This window comes from Capricornis sumatraensis, chromosome 7 (assembly GCF_032405125.1).
Source record: "Capricornis sumatraensis isolate serow.1 chromosome 7, serow.2, whole genome shotgun sequence".
Lineage (NCBI taxonomy): Eukaryota > Metazoa > Chordata > Mammalia > Artiodactyla > Bovidae > Capricornis > Capricornis sumatraensis.
In genome coordinates this window covers 17,676,186-17,694,773 of record NC_091075.1, presented here as the reverse complement: position 1 = coordinate 17,694,773, position 18,588 = coordinate 17,676,186, and the positions used below count along the sequence as shown (strand labels likewise).

The 18,588-nt window shown below is 38.8% G+C and overlaps 1 protein-coding gene across 2 annotated transcripts in view; it reads left to right on the top strand.

Annotated features, from left to right (window-relative positions):
• ENPEP (glutamyl aminopeptidase) overlaps positions 1-18,588 on the top strand; it is an 80,699-nt gene that overhangs the window by 3,113 nt on the left and 58,998 nt on the right. For both annotated transcript variants that reach the window (XM_068975109.1, XM_068975108.1), the window contains exons 2-3: positions 10,308-10,449; positions 13,342-13,473. In XM_068975109.1, the coding sequence (XP_068831210.1) occupies positions 10,308-10,449; positions 13,342-13,473 (274 nt within the window). The remainder of the gene's footprint in view (positions 1-10,307; positions 10,450-13,341; positions 13,474-18,588) is intronic.

Below are 18,588 nucleotides of genomic sequence, written 5' to 3'. Positions count from 1 at the left end.
ATGTGTGTGTGTATATACACACACCTACACATATATAACACATGTGCGTGTACTTATGTATATGTATCTCCAAACTGACTTTCAAAAATATGTTCCAAATTACGTTTTCACAAACAATAAAGTACCTATTTCTCTGAGTCTAACAATAAAATGATTTAAGTGTTTGCAATTTGGTAGAGGAAAAGGAACATCTAAAGATATATCTACCTCTAAAGAATATCTACCTTCCAGAGATTCTAAAAACCTGTCAGTGTAAAGTGAAAACAAGTCAAAACTTTTCAATGATTATTGCTAAGAGTTTAAAACTGCTTCTTGGGTTGTGAAAACAACAAAAATTGCATCTGAGTAAAGCCATCAAAATACTTTATAAAAATTCTATACACTATAGGAAGGCCAAAAAATAAGGAACACAGTTCCATTCATAAGTTTCTGTTATGTATTTCATAAGCATAAAAATTACTGTATGCTAACATATATTATTCATTCTGAATCTTTGGATTATTTTACCAATGAGCTAATTTTATGATAAAATATATACTTGAGAGCTGACATTTTGAAACTTAGCTGTTTTAGTTGAGAAAATGCTCAGAAATACTAAGTGACAGCAAGGCAAGGGGAAGGCCAGTGGTCAGCTAGGCTCCCTGGAGGACTGGTGTCCCCAAGTTTGTCTGTTTTCATTGGTAGCAGTTGAGGTTCTCACATTACACAGGACGCAGCCAGTTCTGTACTGCATTCATGGTTTTGGAACGATTCTGACACATACTCGGTAACCTCATTTAGGCTCAATGGAATACTTTTTGTTTTTCTATTATGAAATATTTCAAGCATATGAGAAATTGTTTTCTTTCAAGCTTGTGAATAACGTTTTGACAATGCAGGTCTCCAGTGGGTTTCATCTACAAAATGCAGAGAAGAGCCACAAGAGTGAGTTCAGGGGGAATAGCAGCATTCTTTCATATTATCTAGTGAACTTTGTCATATTTGATGCTCATACAATTTCAAATGCCATCAGAGTAATACATTTTTATGTATACTGTCAAGATTATATTTTCCAGCTTTTCTGCCTTATTGTAAAATTAACTCTGGGATTGAGTATGTGTGGTATGGGATATTACTGTCGGAACCACAGTGCAAACTAAACATAAGTGCACTCAACAGAAACCAAAATTACTTGATTTCTGCAAATACAACTGAGACTTGGACTTCATAGAAAGGAGACAACTATCTGAGCTTCTTTCCGTCAAAGTTCAGAGGCAAATGGAGACTTGGAGAAGAAGGTAGAACCAGTTCAGAGTTCCCTAGCTATAATAACCATAGCATCTCACTGGGGACAGAGTTGTAGTGAGGCTTGGGCGGAGAAAGTTTGAGAAACTTGACAGCCACTTTTTCTACCGTCTGGTCTGTTCCTTTGGGTCTGAGGAAAACCACTTCAAAGGACTGAAATCTTTGGAATGATTTCCTGCCCACATCACTAAACCCTCTTAACACTCTCAACAGTTACGTAGGATTCCCCAGTTACTCTCTTCTCAGAGTTCCCCTCTACTCACATCTCCAAAGTATATAACAATATTCCCTTCTCTCTAAGGTTCAGCATTTCCTTCTCTACATCTGGATTGCTCTTACACAGCATTTCCTAATTATCTGTTCCACAGAGTTCTAGTTGCATGAAGGTATTAATAGATATTGCCAGAAAAAAGCAGCAGAGTTATTCTGTGGCCAAGGTTGTTTGGGAAATAATACTGAATACAAAATGATTTTTTTTTTTTAATGGTGGGACTTTTCAGAGACTTTTATATTATAAAGTTCATGACAACCTCTAGAAGCTGCCATAATATGCCGTTTCCCAACCACATGACTGTGGAATCTTCCGTGGCCCCTGAGAGTAGGGTCTCTGTGTCTCTCTTGTTCACTACCTAGCTCACAGAGAGAACTCAACTATTACTGAATGAATATATAGAAGCATTTTCACGTAGGCTGTCACATGACTAGCATGCTCTGGCAAATGCTGGGATCCACTACATCGCCACAGCTTCTTTCCTGTAGAGGAACCCAGTTCCCACCAATGACACCTTCACTTTCCCACTAAGCATGGCAAACTTCTTTTGGTTCTTTTTCTCCCCATCTTATGTCAAAGGCAAGAGGAGCTGATAAAACCTATTTTTTTGACTTAGGAATGCCATCTTCAAACTTTAAGGACTGAGAATCATTGGAATTGATAGGAATTACAAGAACTTAAAAGAAGGACAGACAGTTTTCAGTTTGGGTTTTCTGGGGTTTTGGCAGAGGATGAGACAGATAGCATCACTGGCTCAATGGACATGAGTCTGAGCAAACCGTGGGAGACAGTGAAGGACAGGGGAGCCTGGCGCGCTGCAGGCCATGGGGTTGCAGAGAGTCGGACACGACGGAACAACAACAGTGTTGCTGGGATTGAAGCTGAATTTTGATGTAATGGTGGGATTTCAATAGGCAGAGACAAGTAATGTAAAAAGCAGGCAAAAAGGAAAGGCACTACGTCAAAAAAGCAGATTAAGGAGAAGAAATACCTTTGTAGGAGAGGTTTATTTGGAGATGCTAGCTAGAGATAAGTCTGGAAAACCCATTGGGAAAAAAAGTAAGGATAATTAATTGATGAAACGCATTATGCAGAAAAGGTTAACCCATGACTATTTACGTGGGGAGAAAAGAACTAAATCTATACATGAGTACATGAGAGAAACTGCAGGTATCCAGGAAAGAGATGATAAGGATCAGGCAGGACAGTGACTTCAGGACAGACAGAAGAGGATACAGTGAAGGGAACGGTCTGGAGGCAACATAGTCAGGACTGGCAGACTAACTGGCTACGGGGAAGAGATGAGCTAAAGTTACAGATCAAGGATGCTCCAGAAGTCTGATCTGACAGCCCACCTTTCACTGACATTAGAAACAGAAGAACCAGGTTTAGAAGGGAAGGTCATGGGTTTGGTGTCAGATGTGCTGAATGTTAGATATCTAGGAAGAGATGTCTAGAAGATATCTGGATAAATAAATCTGAAGCACAAGGTTAGGACTTGGGATAAAGATGTAAGAGTTAAGTGGAAACACAGCAGAAAAGAAATCAGTGGGATGGTCATAAGGGTGTGTGTGTATGTGTGTGATATCCTCACACACGGACATGTATCCTCACTGTAGTTCTGATCTTGAAATTTTAACTGTATGTCAATTTATTCATTCTATTCTTAGATTAATGTGTTAAGTTATTGGTATGCCCATTATCAATAAAGAACAGATTTGGCGGGCAGAGGCCTTGTTTACTTGTTGCAGGATGCATAGTAATTTCCTTTATGTTGGAAGCACGGAAACAAAAAGAAATTTTACTTGAGTATCCTCCATTTGGAAAAAGAGCTGTTGGAAAATAAATTAAAATAATTAGCTGGTTCAAACCACTATAAAAATAGGTTGGAGTCTGGATAATAATCTAAATGGGTTGTTTTGCACCGATCAGCTCCCGTACTTAATTCTGGAACCCTGTACTAAGTCTGCAATGATACTTAGTTGTGGCTGCCTCACCTGCATCAGAAGTCCTTCATTTAAGTTTTCACCCAGACCTTGCTGTTCATTTGCTGGCTCAAGTTATTAAACTACTGAACGTAGCCTGAGAGCCTTCATTGGAAACAGTGTGCCAGATGATTTATGAGGCAGTCAAGCAGTTGTTTTATTTTAAGTTGATTCCAAGTGAACGGCTTGGTGCTTGCATCATCACTTCCTCTCCCTTCAGCTTTCTCTGAGGTTTCCTTAATCTCACCCACTCAGAGAAGTCAGAGGAATGCCTTCCCTTTTGTAAAACTAACAAGCTACGCAGAATTATATTTTTAATGCGCTGGGTCTAGTAAGTGACTTATTAACATGATGTGGAGAGGCCCCTGTAGAAAAATGGTTTACCTCAGCACATTTGCCGAGCATTATAATTATTCAGGACATACCCGAAAGTTACTCCTGAACAGACTGTGATTAGCCAGGCTTTTTCCATTAAATTTGCAAAACAATATATCTAATTTTTTTAAAAAGAAGCTTTTACCACTGAATAAAACCCCTCCAGAGAAGTCATTGTCCGAAATGGTTTTGTAAGGCTATCTCATGTACATTGTTTTCAAATTTGCATATATTTAGAAAACTTTAGTAACTCTGATGGAATTTAGCATATACAAATAGGGCCTTTTTAAAAAACTGAAGAATACTTGATTTATAATATTAGTTTCAGGTTTATAGTATAGAGATTCGATATTTTTACGGATTATGCTCCATGTAAAGTTACTATAAAATATTGGCTACATTCCCTGTGCTGTACAATATATCCTGAGAGCCTGTTTCATTCATAGTGGGCTACACCTCTTAATCCCCTGCCCTTATCTTGCCGCTCCCTGCTTCCCTCTTCCCACTGGTAACCACTAGTTTGTTCTCTGTATCTGTGAGTCTGTGTCTGTTTTATTTGTTGTTGCAAATAGCAGGCTCTCATTCTTTTTAACTATTGAACAACAGTCACTGTATACACACACACTCTGCTAAGTCACTTCAGTCGTGTCCGACTCTGTGTGACCCCATAGACGGCAGCCCACCAGGCTCCTCCGTGCCTGGGATTCTCCAGGCAAGAACACTGGTTGCCATTTCCTTCTCCAACGCATGAAAGTGAAAAGTGAAAGGGAAGTCGCTCAGGCGTGTCCGACTCTTCGCGACCCCATGGACCGCAGCCTACCAGGCTCCTCTGTCCATGGGATTTTCCAGGCAAGAGTACTGGAGTGGGGTGCCATCATCTTCTCCGACACACACACTACATTATCTTTATCCATTCATTTGCTGGTGACTCTTAGGCTGTTTCCATATCTTGGCTATGAACATTGAAGTGCATCTATCTTTTCAAATTGGTGTTTTCACTTTTTTTCCAGATAGATACCCAGGACTGAAATTACTGGATCACATGGAAGTTCTATTTTTATTGTTTTGAGGGACCTCCATGGTGCTTTCCACAGTGACTGTACCAATACATATTCCCTGCAATGTCCTACCAGGGTTCCCTTTTCTCCACATCCTTACCATCATTTATTATTCGTACTTTTTGGATTCCTGTTGTCAGTGTGGTGTATCACATTGATTGATTTATGGATCTTGAATCATCCTTCCATCCCTAGAATAAATCCTACTTGATGGTGTCTGATCTTTTTTATTTATTGTTGAATTTAGTTTGCTAATATTTTGTTGAGGATTTTTATATCTATATTCATCTGAGATATTGGCTTATAATTTTTTTTGTACTGTTTTTGCCTATTTTCAGTATCAAATTAATGGTGGCTTTGTGGAGTGAATTTGGAAGTGTACCCTCCTCAATTTTTTTAGAATATTTTGAAAAGGATAATGTTAACTCTTCTCTCTGTATATATTCTATATTGGTAGAATTCCCCTGTGAAGCTGTCTAGTCCTGGATTTTTGCTTGCTAGGAGTTCTTTTTTAATTGGTCTATTTCAGATTGTCTTTTTGTTCCTGATTCAGTCTGGAAGACTGTATGTCTCTAAAAATTTATCCATTTCTTCTAGGTGGTCCAATTTATTGCTTTATGCTTTATAGCTGTACATAATATTCTCTCATGTTTTTTAATCTCTGTTATATTGGTTATAATTTCTCTTCTTTCATTTCTTACTTTGTTAATTTGTGTCCTCTCTCTTTTTTCTTGGTGAATCTGGCTAAACATTTATAAATTTTGTTTATCTTTCCAAGGAATAGCTCTTGGTTTTTTTTTATTTTTTTCTATTTTTTTTAGGTTTCTATTTATTTCCTTCCTGATCTTTATTATTTCCTTCTTTCACTGACATTGGGCTCGGTTTGTTCTTTTTCTTTCAGGTTGTCTATTTGAGACTTTTCTTGTTTCTTGAGGTGGCATGTGCTTCTATAAACTCTCTTAGAACAGTTTTTGCTACATCCCATAGACTTTAGATAGTTTTTATTTTCATTTGTCTCAAGGTATTTTCTGATTTCCTCTTTGATTTACGGATTGAAACACTGGGTTTTTTTTTAGTAGCATGTTTTTTAGTCTCCACCTGTTTGTGTTTTTTCTCATTCTCATTCCTGTAAATGATTCCTATAGTTTCATAATAGTTTCAGAAAAACTGCTCGATATAATTTCTGTCCTCTTAAATTTGTTTAGACTTGTTTTGTGGCCTAACATACATCCTGAAGAACATTGCATGTACTCTTGAGAAGAATGTGTTCCTGTTTTTGGATGTAATATCCTATGGATACATATTAAGCACAACTAGTCCAAGGTGTCATTTAAGATCACTGCTTTCTTAATGGTTTTCTAATGATCCTATCTGAATGACTGTCCATTGAATCTAGGAATTTTTACTTTTAGAAGAGGGTTTTCCCCATAAAATCACATAGGCTCTGGACTTAAAAAACAGACAAACAAATAAAATCCACATTTCATAGCCCTTCTGGTTGATGAATGTCACTATATGTATACCAGTGTAAGTCCAGATCACTATGATTGAGTGGGACTTGCTGTAACTAACATTTGCTGACAGGACCACCAACATGGACCAAACTACCACACAGAGATCTCACCAATACCGTCCCATTCCATTTCCAAAGGTAGGCTCTGATGTACTGTAATATAATAAGGCATCTTTCCCCTACAATCAAGCACAATCTCTTTTAAAGAGAGATTGTGAGCAAAGGACGGAAAATTCTTCTTTCTCTTAGATGCTTAGGAGTACATACTGTAGCATAGACACTGAAACCAAGTATTTGAAAACCTACCCAATGGCTGTTGCTTAGAACAGTATTATTCCACTCCTTTATCACATCACCTCCCACACACATGAAGGTGCATGCACACGCACATGCTCACATGTGCACACACACACATGCTCATTTGTGCACACACACACACACACGGTCTCTCTCTCTCTCTCTCTCTCATATTCCCAAATTAGTGGGCTGGCTTATTTCTGAGATGTGACTAAACCGAAACATTCTTGCAGAGAGTAACTTTTCCTTTTCTTTTGTCTGAGAAAGAAATCAGAATCCAGAAGAATTCAGAAGAAAAAAGCAGCTGACTAAACATGGAGTTGGAGCTAATGAATCTTATTATAAACCCTCAGTATTCTGGGAAAGTGTATAGGTTTCTTTACGTTCTGATGTATTTGAGATTCACGCTTCCCTTGTAGCTCAGTCGGTAAAGAATCTGCCTGCGGAAGACCTGGGTTCGATCCCTGGGTTGGGAAGATCCCCTGGAGAAGGAAATGGCAACCCACTCCAGTATCCTTGCCTGGAAAATCTCATGGACAGAGGAGCCTGGTAGGCTGCAGTCTATGGGGTTGCAAAGAGTTGGGCATGACTGAGCGACTAACACTTACTTAACAGTCTCAGGTGTTAGAAACTCCAATTGACTAGTTAAACTGTTATCATCACAAAAACTAATCAGTAATACTGGGACTTTTTGGATAACTTTCTGTTTTGAAATAATTTTAAACTAACAGGAAATTTATAATAATAATACCAGGAATGTAGGAACACAACCAATGGTTTACATTTTGTCCTGTTTTCTCTCTTCCCTACAGCCCCACATCTCTGTCTCTCTCTTTAGACTATGTTGAAACATTGTCTCTCTTTACCTCTTCACATTCAGTATATATTTTTAAAGTACAGAACATTTTCTAACATAAACCACAGCATTGATATAATTTTTGTGACCCGTTCTGGTTCCTTTTACTGGAGAGTGGTAAGTTATGACCAACCTAGATAGCATATTAAAAAGCAGAGACATTACTTTGCCGACTAAGGTCTGTCTAGTCAAGGCTATGGTTTTTCTCATGGTCATGTATGGATGTGAGAGTTGGACTGTGAAGAAGGCTGAGCGCCGAAGAATTGATGCTTTTGAACTGTGGTGTTGGAGAAGACTCTTGAGAGTCCCTTGGACTCAAGGAGATCCAACCAGTCCATTCTGAAGGAGATCAACCCTGAGATTTCTTTGGAGGAAATTATGCTAAAGCTGAAATTCCAGTACTTTGGCCACCTCATGCGAAGAGTTGACTCATTGGAAAACACTCTGATGCTGAGAGGGATTGGGGGCAGGAGAAGGAAGAGAAGGGGACGACAGAGGATGAGATGGCTGGGTGGCATCACTGACTCGACAGGCGTGAGTCTGAGTGAACTCCAGGAGTTGGTGATGGACAGGGAGGCCTGGCGTGCTGTGATTCATGGGGTCGTAAAGAGTCAGACACGACTGAGCGACGGAACTGAACTGCACTGAACGGGAACTAGTTGTGCTCACTGCTACAAGTGTGTTATTTCTTCTAGTCCTGTTCAGCAGACAAAGATAGGGAATACATGTCTTGCATATTTTTATATACATTTACATATTTACCAAAAAAATCATTGAATTTACACTGATCCTTCAGTTACAGTTCAGTATCAAGGTCTAGTCTCCTTTCTTTTTTAAACAAATTTATAACTCTCTTCCCCAGCAGTGAGAAACCTGCCTTCTGTTATCTTCATTTGTTATTTTTTTTCATTTGCTCAAGCTCAGTATACATAAAAGTTTGTTTTTTCATTGCTAATTCACATCACTGCAACAATCCAAACCTACTTACTGGAACTCAATATTGATCTACAGTTATTTTAAGACAGATTTTATACATATTAAATGCACAAATCTAATGGGAACTAATTTAATGAATTCTGAGGAATGTACACATCTTTGTTAATCATACCCATAATAAAGTATACATTTTTTTTCAATCATCCCAGAAAGTTGTCCCCTTCAGTCAATAGTATCCCAAAAGACAGCCCTTTTCCAGTTTTATTTTTCACAGATTAGTTTTTTTGGCTAAGTTTCTAACAAGTAATTTTTATATCCAGAGACTTTTTAAAGGAACTTCAAAAATATTTTAATTTCGTGTAGATGAATGTTGACCTATGACATATTAGTTTTTACATAAATTATGTATATATTGCATCCTTGAATCCAAATAAAGTGCAGACTTTTACCATGGCCTCTGCTGATCATTTAGTCCTTCCAGTTCACTGTACTTCAGCTACTCTGGACATCTTTCAGGTCCTCAACCACAGTAAATTCTTTTCCACTTTAGCAGCTATGTACTTGTTGTTCCCTCTATTACAGAAACATATTTTCCTTAATCTCCACCTATCTGGAGTTTTCTCATCACCTACTGCAAGAGACTGTCCCTGACTATTGTACCTTATATTGCCCACCACTTTTCCGAGGTCATTCTCTGTCACTTTCCTTGTTTTATTTCCTACACAGCTCTTATCACTCTCCTTATCTATCTATTCTTTGTTATTTCCTCAGTATGTAGAATGATACCTGGTAAATGTATGTGTGTGTCTGAATATGAAAGAGTGAGTTCAACAAATATTTATTGGATGAATGAAGGATGCAATAATTTGTTATCCTGTATGAAATACCTTCATTAGTCCCAGAGAATTCTGAAGCATAAAATATTTTTCTTGTACAAATTATTAATGAATATGTCAACCTTTCTGTTTTACACTTTTTACTCTGCTTAGTCTTCAAATGAGCAAATGTACAATCTTACTGTCCTATAGCTACATATAAAAAGTATATATTCATTGATTTTTTTTGGAGCAATTACTCAAAAAATAGTCCCACTTTGAAATGATGGAAACATTATAAAGTAACATTTTAGTTTAATAACGCATATGCCTAGTTAGAGCCATAAAAGAATCCTGTCTCTTTCCAAAAAGGGTTTTAAATCTGGCCAAAGGTTGCTTCACTGGGAGACTGTTCAGGGACTGCTTTTCATGGAAATGAAACTAAGGGTTTTGTCCCTGGTGTAACATAAGTAAGAAAGAATGTGCTATTAGGGACAGGATCTGTAGACTCTAGAATATACTCCTCTAGTCCATGACAGAACACAGCTGTTCACACTTACAAGGACAGCTACAAGCAAGCCTTCGAGTTTGGCTTTGTGTTTATCTACTTGTCACTTGATAGCTCTAGGATGGAAAGAATAACAGCACATAAATTGGACTGATTTTTGCTCATCACAGATTTTTAGTTATGGGACCAAAATACTTAACTACTCATATAAAATACCCAAAGCAGTTTCTGAATTTTCATTTGTTAACCTAAAAATTCCAGTAAAGACTTTGACAACTATTTGATAGATTTCTGGATGGACATTTGCTTTAAGAAATGCAAGAGTTGATTACATAGTTGATTGTTTTATATGGGAATAGAGGCTGTCAGAAGAGGCAACATGTATTTTGCTTATGTGTTTGTTTCTAAGGAGCATAGCAGCCACTGATCATGAACCAACAGATGCCAGGAAATCCTTCCCTTGTTTTGATGAGCCCAACAAAAAGGCAACGTATACGATATCCATTGTCCACTCCAAAGAATATAAGGCACTTTCAAATATGCCAGTGGAGGTGAGTATTTTAAATTCTTTTAAAATTTACGCAGATGGTTTGTTTATAATATCAATTTCCTGATTTGCTATGAGAGAACCCACTGAATTCTAAAATAAATGTACTCGAATAGCTTATTTAGAGGCTTGAAGATACATTTGGGCAATCTCTTGTCTTTGAGTACTAGAAGTCTTTAATTCAAGATTTTACTATCTAGTCAAAATACCATGTTGGGTTTTCTAAGCAAGAATGGATACAGTAGACATATGTCAGCTAGGCTCTGCTTAAATGAAAGCGTCCCCTAATCATGACAAATTAAAGGCAAATGAATGGAATTACAGATTTTAAAATACTCAGCAGCCTAGTTGTCTTGGTTTCTACAAAAAAATCATCACTTAAATGCTGACGTATAGCTACCAACTCCAGGGATCACCATGCCCATAGGTATTCCGGTGAACAAGAAGTACTCATTAAACAAAAAACAGGCTACAGTAAATTCTGTTTGTATAATTATTAACATGACTCTTCCCTCTTTTCCTGCTCCTCAACCCTATAATGCGTAATGCAGTTGACTAAAGTATCATTACCTCAAGGTTGAGGTTTATTATGCCTTATAGCTTTGACATGTAAAAGGGTGAAGCTCATCCTTAGATATAATTGTCACCTACCCAATACCAGAAAAGCACTGTGCCTACATTACATTTCCCATCTTTCTGATCCACTATCTGAAATATGATCACTGAAATCATCCTCTTTAATTACAAATATTCCTCAAAAAAGCAAACAAAAGCTTAAGAAGGTTAATAAGTAAATGGAAGCTTAAAAAGGTCAATGTAAGCTCATCAACTTTTCTTCTAGTGTCAGACTCCTAGGCAGTTGGGTTTTGACTGGAGAAGAAAGAGGAAAAGATGAACTTAAAGGGCACACTCTGACTGGGTCAGAGTACAATGCAGTCAGAATACTTGCCATGGAACAGGTAAAGTTAGGGTGGGAGGAGGAAGGATGCAAACTTTCTATCACGGAGTAACATGGAACAACAGACTGGTTCCAAATAGGAAAAGGAGTACGTCAAGGCTGTATACTGTCACCCTGCTTATTTAACTTATATGCAGAGTACATCATGAGAAACGCTGGGCTGGAAGAAGCACAAGCTGGAATCAAGATTGCCAGGAGAAATATCAATAACCTCGGATATGCAAATAACACCACCCTTATGGCAGAAAGTGAAGAGGAACTAAAAAGCCTCTTGATGAAAGTGAAAGAGGAGAGTGAAAAAGTTGGCTTAAACCTCAACATTCAGAAAAGGAAGATCATGGCATCTGGTCCCATCACTTCATGGGAAATAGATGGGGAAACAGTGGAAACAGTGGAAACAGTTCAGACTTCATATTTGGAGGCTCCAAAATCACTGCAGATGGTGACTGCAGCCATGAAATTAAAAGATGCTTACTCCTTGGAAGAAAAGTTATGACCAAACTAGATAGCATATTCAAAAGCAGAGACATTATTTTACCAACAAAGGTCCATCTAGTCAAGGCTATGGTTTTTCCAGTGGTCATGTATGGATGTAAGAATTGGACTGTGAAGAAGGCTGAGCGCCTAAGAATTGATGCTTTTGAACTGTGGTGTTGGAGAAGACTCTTGAGAATCCCTTGGACTGCAAGGAGATCCAACCAGTCCATTCTGAAGGAGATCAGTCCTCGGATTTCTTTGGAAGGAATGATGCAAAAGCTGAAACTCCAGTACTTTGGCCACCTCATGTGAACAGTTGACTCATTGGAAAAGATTCTGATGCTGGGAGGGATTGGGGGCAGGAGGAGAAGGGGACGACAGAGGGTGAGATGGCTGGATGGCATCACCGACTCGATGCACGTGAGTCTGAGTGAACTCCGGGAGTTGGTGATGGACAGGGAGGCCTGGCATGCTGTAATTCATGGGGTCGCAAAGAGTCGGACACGACTGAGCGACTGAACTGGACTGAACTGCTGGGGCTTCAACTCTCCTCTACTAGCACATGCCTGCCTTGCCGATGATGCATCGAGCTCTAATCCAGCCTCCCTCTCTTAATCCTTTTTTAAAGCTTCTCACTGTAGAGCGACTCACTGTGTGGCTGCAGGGCATGTGGAAGTGTTTATACAATGGACAGCAGGAATTAGGCAAGTATTCATGGATGAAGTATTAGGACTGGTGATTGGCAGTGAGGAAGGCAAAGTGGCATGGACAGAAAACCAGACAGATGGAGTTGGGAGCTGCAGCAAGTAATACAATCTCTTCTCTCTCCATGGTAACCAAGGCAGTGACTTTAGTGACCATACCTTAGGTCTCTGATGGAGACAACCAGAGATGGAAAAGACAGCCTGACCTCCTGCTATGCCTGCACAGCTATTGCCCTCTTGCATGTAGTCAAATTAGCAAATACCTGCTTAGTTCTTCCTGTGTTCAAGGCGCTGCTGCTGCTAAGTCGCTTCAGTAGTGTCCGACTCTGTGTGACCCCATAGACGGCAGCCCACCAGGCTCCCCCATCCTTTGGGATTCTCTAGGCAAGAACACTGGAGTGAGCACTAGCCTATTCTCCATTAAGGGGTCATAGTGTATGCTCAAATATTATGGTCAGGATTTTCTGTTTAATGCAGAAAGATAAACTCCTGTCTAGTTTATATCACGAAGTTTAATTTCTCCCTAAGAAACCACATACAGTATATAGTTCAATCACACTCTCACAGTACTAAAAATAAAATGAATTTTCCTCCAGTCTTTTCAACATCACCATTTAGGGGTAAAATTTCTTTCTACCATTAAGCTTTGACAAGCTTTTTTTTTCTGACTGGAAAGCCAGGTTTAGAGTAACTATTTGTTTGTCTTGTCCATGATTGATCACTTTATAAATAAAAGATTATCTTTTGCTTTCAATAGAAAGAAGAGTCGGTGGATGATAAATGGAATCGGACAACTTTCCAGAAGTCTGTTCCCATGAGTACTTACCTGGTGTGCTTTGCGGTACATCAGTTCGACTCTGTAACGAGAATATCAAACAGGGGGATACCTGTGAGTACCATTGTATTTTTTAAAATTTACCACCTATGCGTTTGTGATTGTCTACTTTTTCTGAACAGTCTTTTTAAACCCCACACTAGAAAAGCCCATTAGACACCAAGGTCTGTGAGTCTGATGAAACACTGAACAATATAGAAAAATGTAAGCTGAGAGGACCCAGGTGAAAAATAAACAAAATAGCCATAGGAATGGATGGCCTTGAATTATTTCAGGAGAAAATTCACTATAAATCCAAAGCTAGTTTCTAAGGATATCAGCACAAAAGTATTAAATATTTGAGCATGCTCAATTTAGTAAAATGATTGGGTTTCTGTGTTTGGGTGGTGTCCAAGATAGAGGCCAGAGGGAGAGGAGGAAATCAGAGGTAGGTGAATATCCTTCAAGTAGCTAAGCACTGAGACGTTTGTGGTGCCATCCCAATATGTAATTCAACATAAGATAGCAGCAAGGTCTCAAAAAGCATCTTCTTAAAAATGTAAGAAAATACAAATAAAGCTTTTTAAAAAAAAATTCAAATGATGAACTTAATAATTTTCTCTTGAAAAATGAAATACTAAATACTTTAACCTAATGATTACCTAGTTATGTTTCTCTTTTTGGAGGCCCCCATTCTGCTCATGCCCTAAACTTGCTATCTAATGGTTAGTCTGCCTCTGTGCTATATATTATATATATGAAACACTATATTCTTTGTAATGTAATTTTAGAAGGAAGAAATCATCACTCCCATTTTACGAGTGAGAAAACTGAAACGATGAGTCTAAGTAATTTGCTCAGAATCACGCAACCGGCAAGTGCAGAGACTCAAATTCCAGATTCTTTGCAAACAATGTGCCCTGCTGCAGACCTTCTGAAATGTGATATCCTGAAACATATCTTCACCTCTTCACCAGTCACTGGAGAGAAGAGGTACTTCTCTCTCCATCTTATCTATAGAAGACAGCTAGCCAGAGTTTTCCTTCCTGCAAAAACCTGTGGCGCTCTTTTCTTCAAAACTGAAGGAAAACTTAAGGGCATCTAGTTTGAATGTCAATTCAAGGTAGATTCTGCCTCTTTGGCATTTGACTGGCTCCCTACCCATTCACTCTAAATTGAAATCTAGCACTTAACACCTAAGCACAAATGCTCCAGTACAATTTCCCACTCCAGAGAGAACTACGGGAAAACTACACCACTTTTATGTACTCAAAAGTAACATCAGTGGGAACCCACACTATTCTCACAGTACTACATTCTTATGGCTACACAGACAACCTAAGACAAACCGGCATATGAGGAAAACAAGCAACATAAAAGAGAAAATCCAAGACAAATAAACAGCCAAGCACAGTGTGAGTAAATAGTAATAGTTAGAAACCAAAAAAGCCATAAAGATTAAACATTCTCACATACCCAACCTTTAATTATTACCCTCAGAGATTCAAGAAGATATGACCACTGTAAAATAAAAACAGAAAACTATGAGAAAACAACCAGAAATAGTAGTCAGAGTTTAAGAACATAACTTTCAAAGCATGACATGGCTCTAACCCCCAGGAGCTTGTTGCGAATTCCTTCCAAACCCAGGGCCCAGTAGGCCGATCGGTTTAGTCCCTGCCAACTGCTCTGTATTTTTATCCACTCCACAGAGGTGCTTACGTTGTTTGAAGCCCTGATATGTCTTGTGGGCTTTCCACTTTTATGTTGCGACTGTCATTTCTGTTTGGTAGGAGCAGTGTTGTTCCTGTTTAGTTGCTAAGTCATGTCTGACTCTTTCCGACCCCAGGGACTGTAGCCCACCAGGCTCCTCCGTCCCGGGGATTCTCCAGGCAAGAATACTGGAGTGGGTTACCACTTCCTGCTCCAGGGGATTTTGCCGACCCAGGGATTGAACCCGCGTCCCCCGCATTGGCAGGTGGATTCTTTACCGCTGAGCCACCAGGGACGCCTGTCAGGAGAAGTGGGGGTATATTAAAGCATTAATATGCTGTATGCTCTAGAACCGAAGTCTCCATATTACTGGTCCCTCTAACAGATGAAGTTGGTTTTTGTGTAACACTACATATTTAGTATAAATTTCATAAATCAGAAAACCGTTCTTATCCACTCCACTTCTGACAGTATTATTCTGGTAACATGTATCACTTGCTTTCACAGTCGGGTTACACTGTACAATCCAAGACTCTATAATACCCTGACTGAAGTCACCATTCTGGCAAGAACTCCTTTACATCAATAAAACCAAATCGAAGCCCATGTTCTTCTTAATTGTTTACCGGTAATGGCAGATATTAGTACCTGAACCATTCACTATGTTTAAAATGTCCTTGTTGCTCATGAAGATTAGGAATCCAATCCTAAAAAATTGTTGGGAAAAAAGGTAACCAAGTTTGGAATGTAGTTCCAAAAGACTTAACTCTGCACATTTCCTTTTGTGACCACCAGTTGCATTACACTTTTATTGAGGTTTAGTTGGTTTATAATACTATATAAAGTTCAGATGTACAACACAGCAATTCATAATTTTAAAGGTTATACTCTATTTGTGGTTATTATAAAATATTGGCTATATTCCTGGGGCTGTACAATATGTATTTTATATATAGTTGTTTGTACCATTTAATCCCCTACCTATATTTTGCCCCTCCCTTGTTCTCTCTCCCCACTCGTAACCTCTAGTTTGTTTTCTGTATCTGTGAGTCTGTTTCTTTTCTCTTATATTCACGTTTGTTTCATTTCTCAGATTCCACATAAAAGTGACATCAGATAGCATTTGTCTCCCTCTGTCTGACTTATTTCACTAAGCATAATACACTCCAGTCCATCCATGTTGTGGCAAATGTCAAAATTTCTTTCCTTTTTGGCTGAGTAGTATTTCATTGTATATATACCACACATGCTCCATTCATCTGTTGCTGGTCGCTTAGTTTGCTTCTGCATCTTGGCTATTGTAAATAAGCTACTATGAAAACTGTGGTGTGTATATATTTTTGAATTAATCCTTTTGTTTTCTTTGAGTGTATGCCAGCACTGTAATTGCTGGGCATATGGTAACTGTATCTTTAGTTTTCTGAGGAACCTCCACACCGTTTTCCACAGTGGCTGCTCCAACTTGCCACCAACAGTGAACAGCGTTTCCCTTTTCTCCATATTCTCAAAAGCATTTGCTATTTGTGGCACATTTTCAGAATGAGTTTGATTTTTACAACATTTTTATTTCAATGAGTTTTTTTTTTTTAATTTCTTTCCTGGAAGGACTGTTCTAAATTAAGGGCTATCAATCTTTCTTGAAAGAATGCATTTAATTCAGGAAGCCACAGAAGATTGCCAATGATTCTTATTCTTAAATTTACAAAAATAATATGAACAAAGAAGTATATAAAATTCTGTGAAGCTAGATTTTTAAATGTTGTTTGGAAAAAAAAACTCTACTGCAGTCATGATAATCACCACGCATCAAACTACCCAAATTTTGACTTGAATGAGAAGTGAGCTGCCAGTAAGTGTTCTGTGTAACCTAGTGATGATGCTGGGCTGCTTCTCAAACAGCACCTCATGGCTGCTGAGCTCTGGGACTCAACGTTCTGAACACACGTTGAAACTGCAAAGCCACAGCAAAAATACAGTCCTGAGTCACCCAGACTTCAAGCCAAGGTTTTCCATATTTATAATAATTTATCGATGGATAAGGGACAATCTAAAATTTAGGAAGAATTTATCACATTCCTGTGATAAAGCAGGATCACAAACAAAACTTGAAAAGAACCAAAACATCACAATTCCTTTCTACTAAGTATTCCTCCTCCCCAAATTTCTATCTACTGCTGGAAGAATATTTAGAAGAACATGCTTCCCCGATGGTGCTAGTGGTAAAGAACCCACCTGCCAATGCAGGTGACTAAGAGACATGGGTTAGATCTCTGGGTTGGGAAGATCCCCTGGAGAAGGGCATGGCAACCAACCCACTCCAGTATTCTTGCCTGGAAAATCCCATGGACAGAGGAACCTGGCAGGCTATGGTCCATAGGGTCACAAAGAGCTGGACATGACTGAAGCAAATTAGCACACATGCAAAGTTATAAAATTAAACATATTGATGGCATCCAGTAATACTAACTATGTAACTTAAACATGCATTTACAGAATTAAAAACAATATCAAATTCTTTTCTCCTTCTCATCCTGGCTACATCAACATTGATAATAAAACTGAGGTTCCCCCAACATTTTGTCAGTCTTTATTGAGCACCTACTATGTGCACAAATAGTATGCTAGGTCCTAAAGGGAGTGAAATATGCTAAAACATCTATACCTCAATGGACATGTGAAACATAGGTGGTCACCACTGTCCACTGTCACCCAACTGTGTTTTAAGGTCTTTGATCACACCATCCCTTTGGTGCCAAAGATCTCACCTTCTAAAACAGAAAACACAAAAACAGGGGGCTCTGCAAGAGTCATGGGCCACATAAAAGGAGTGTGTCTATCTGGAACAATTCAGATAAGATGGAAAAATCTCAAGAGATGAACAGGTGCTAAGTCTGACGGATGATCGGCAGTGGAAAGGCAGGTTGTTGTCAATGGGTAGAGTGACCAAATATTTTATTATTTATAGAATATAAATAATAGAGGTGTTATTAATTATGCTGGGATAAGAGGTGTAAACAGATAAACAACAGACTTAGAATCCTGGGACATTTCTGGGCAAACTTGGATATTTGGTCATCTCTGTCCATAGAAGATACTTAGCAGACAAGGACAACAAAAACATGGTCCCAGGCCCAGCGGGCCTGCAGGGCTCACAGGTGGTGGTGGGGACCCTGCAGGCACTGGCTGGACTTCTGACTAGGTGGTAGTGGCTAGAAGCATCTGTTCAGTTTGATTCCTTTTTGTTCACATGGTCTTTCCAAGTTCAGTGCCTTTGTCTCAACTCTAAGACACCCTTCCAGAGTCTTGTCCCTTCAACCTTACTACCCCTCTCCTGGGGTTACTCATTGACACACAGCCCTCTGGACTTGCCTCCACTCTCTTTCCAATCTATTGTTAAAGCATAAACTCTGTGGTTTACTTTTTTTCTTGCCTTCTGTTTTTATTGCTAAAGCCTTTTCCAACCAGGCTCTTGCAAAT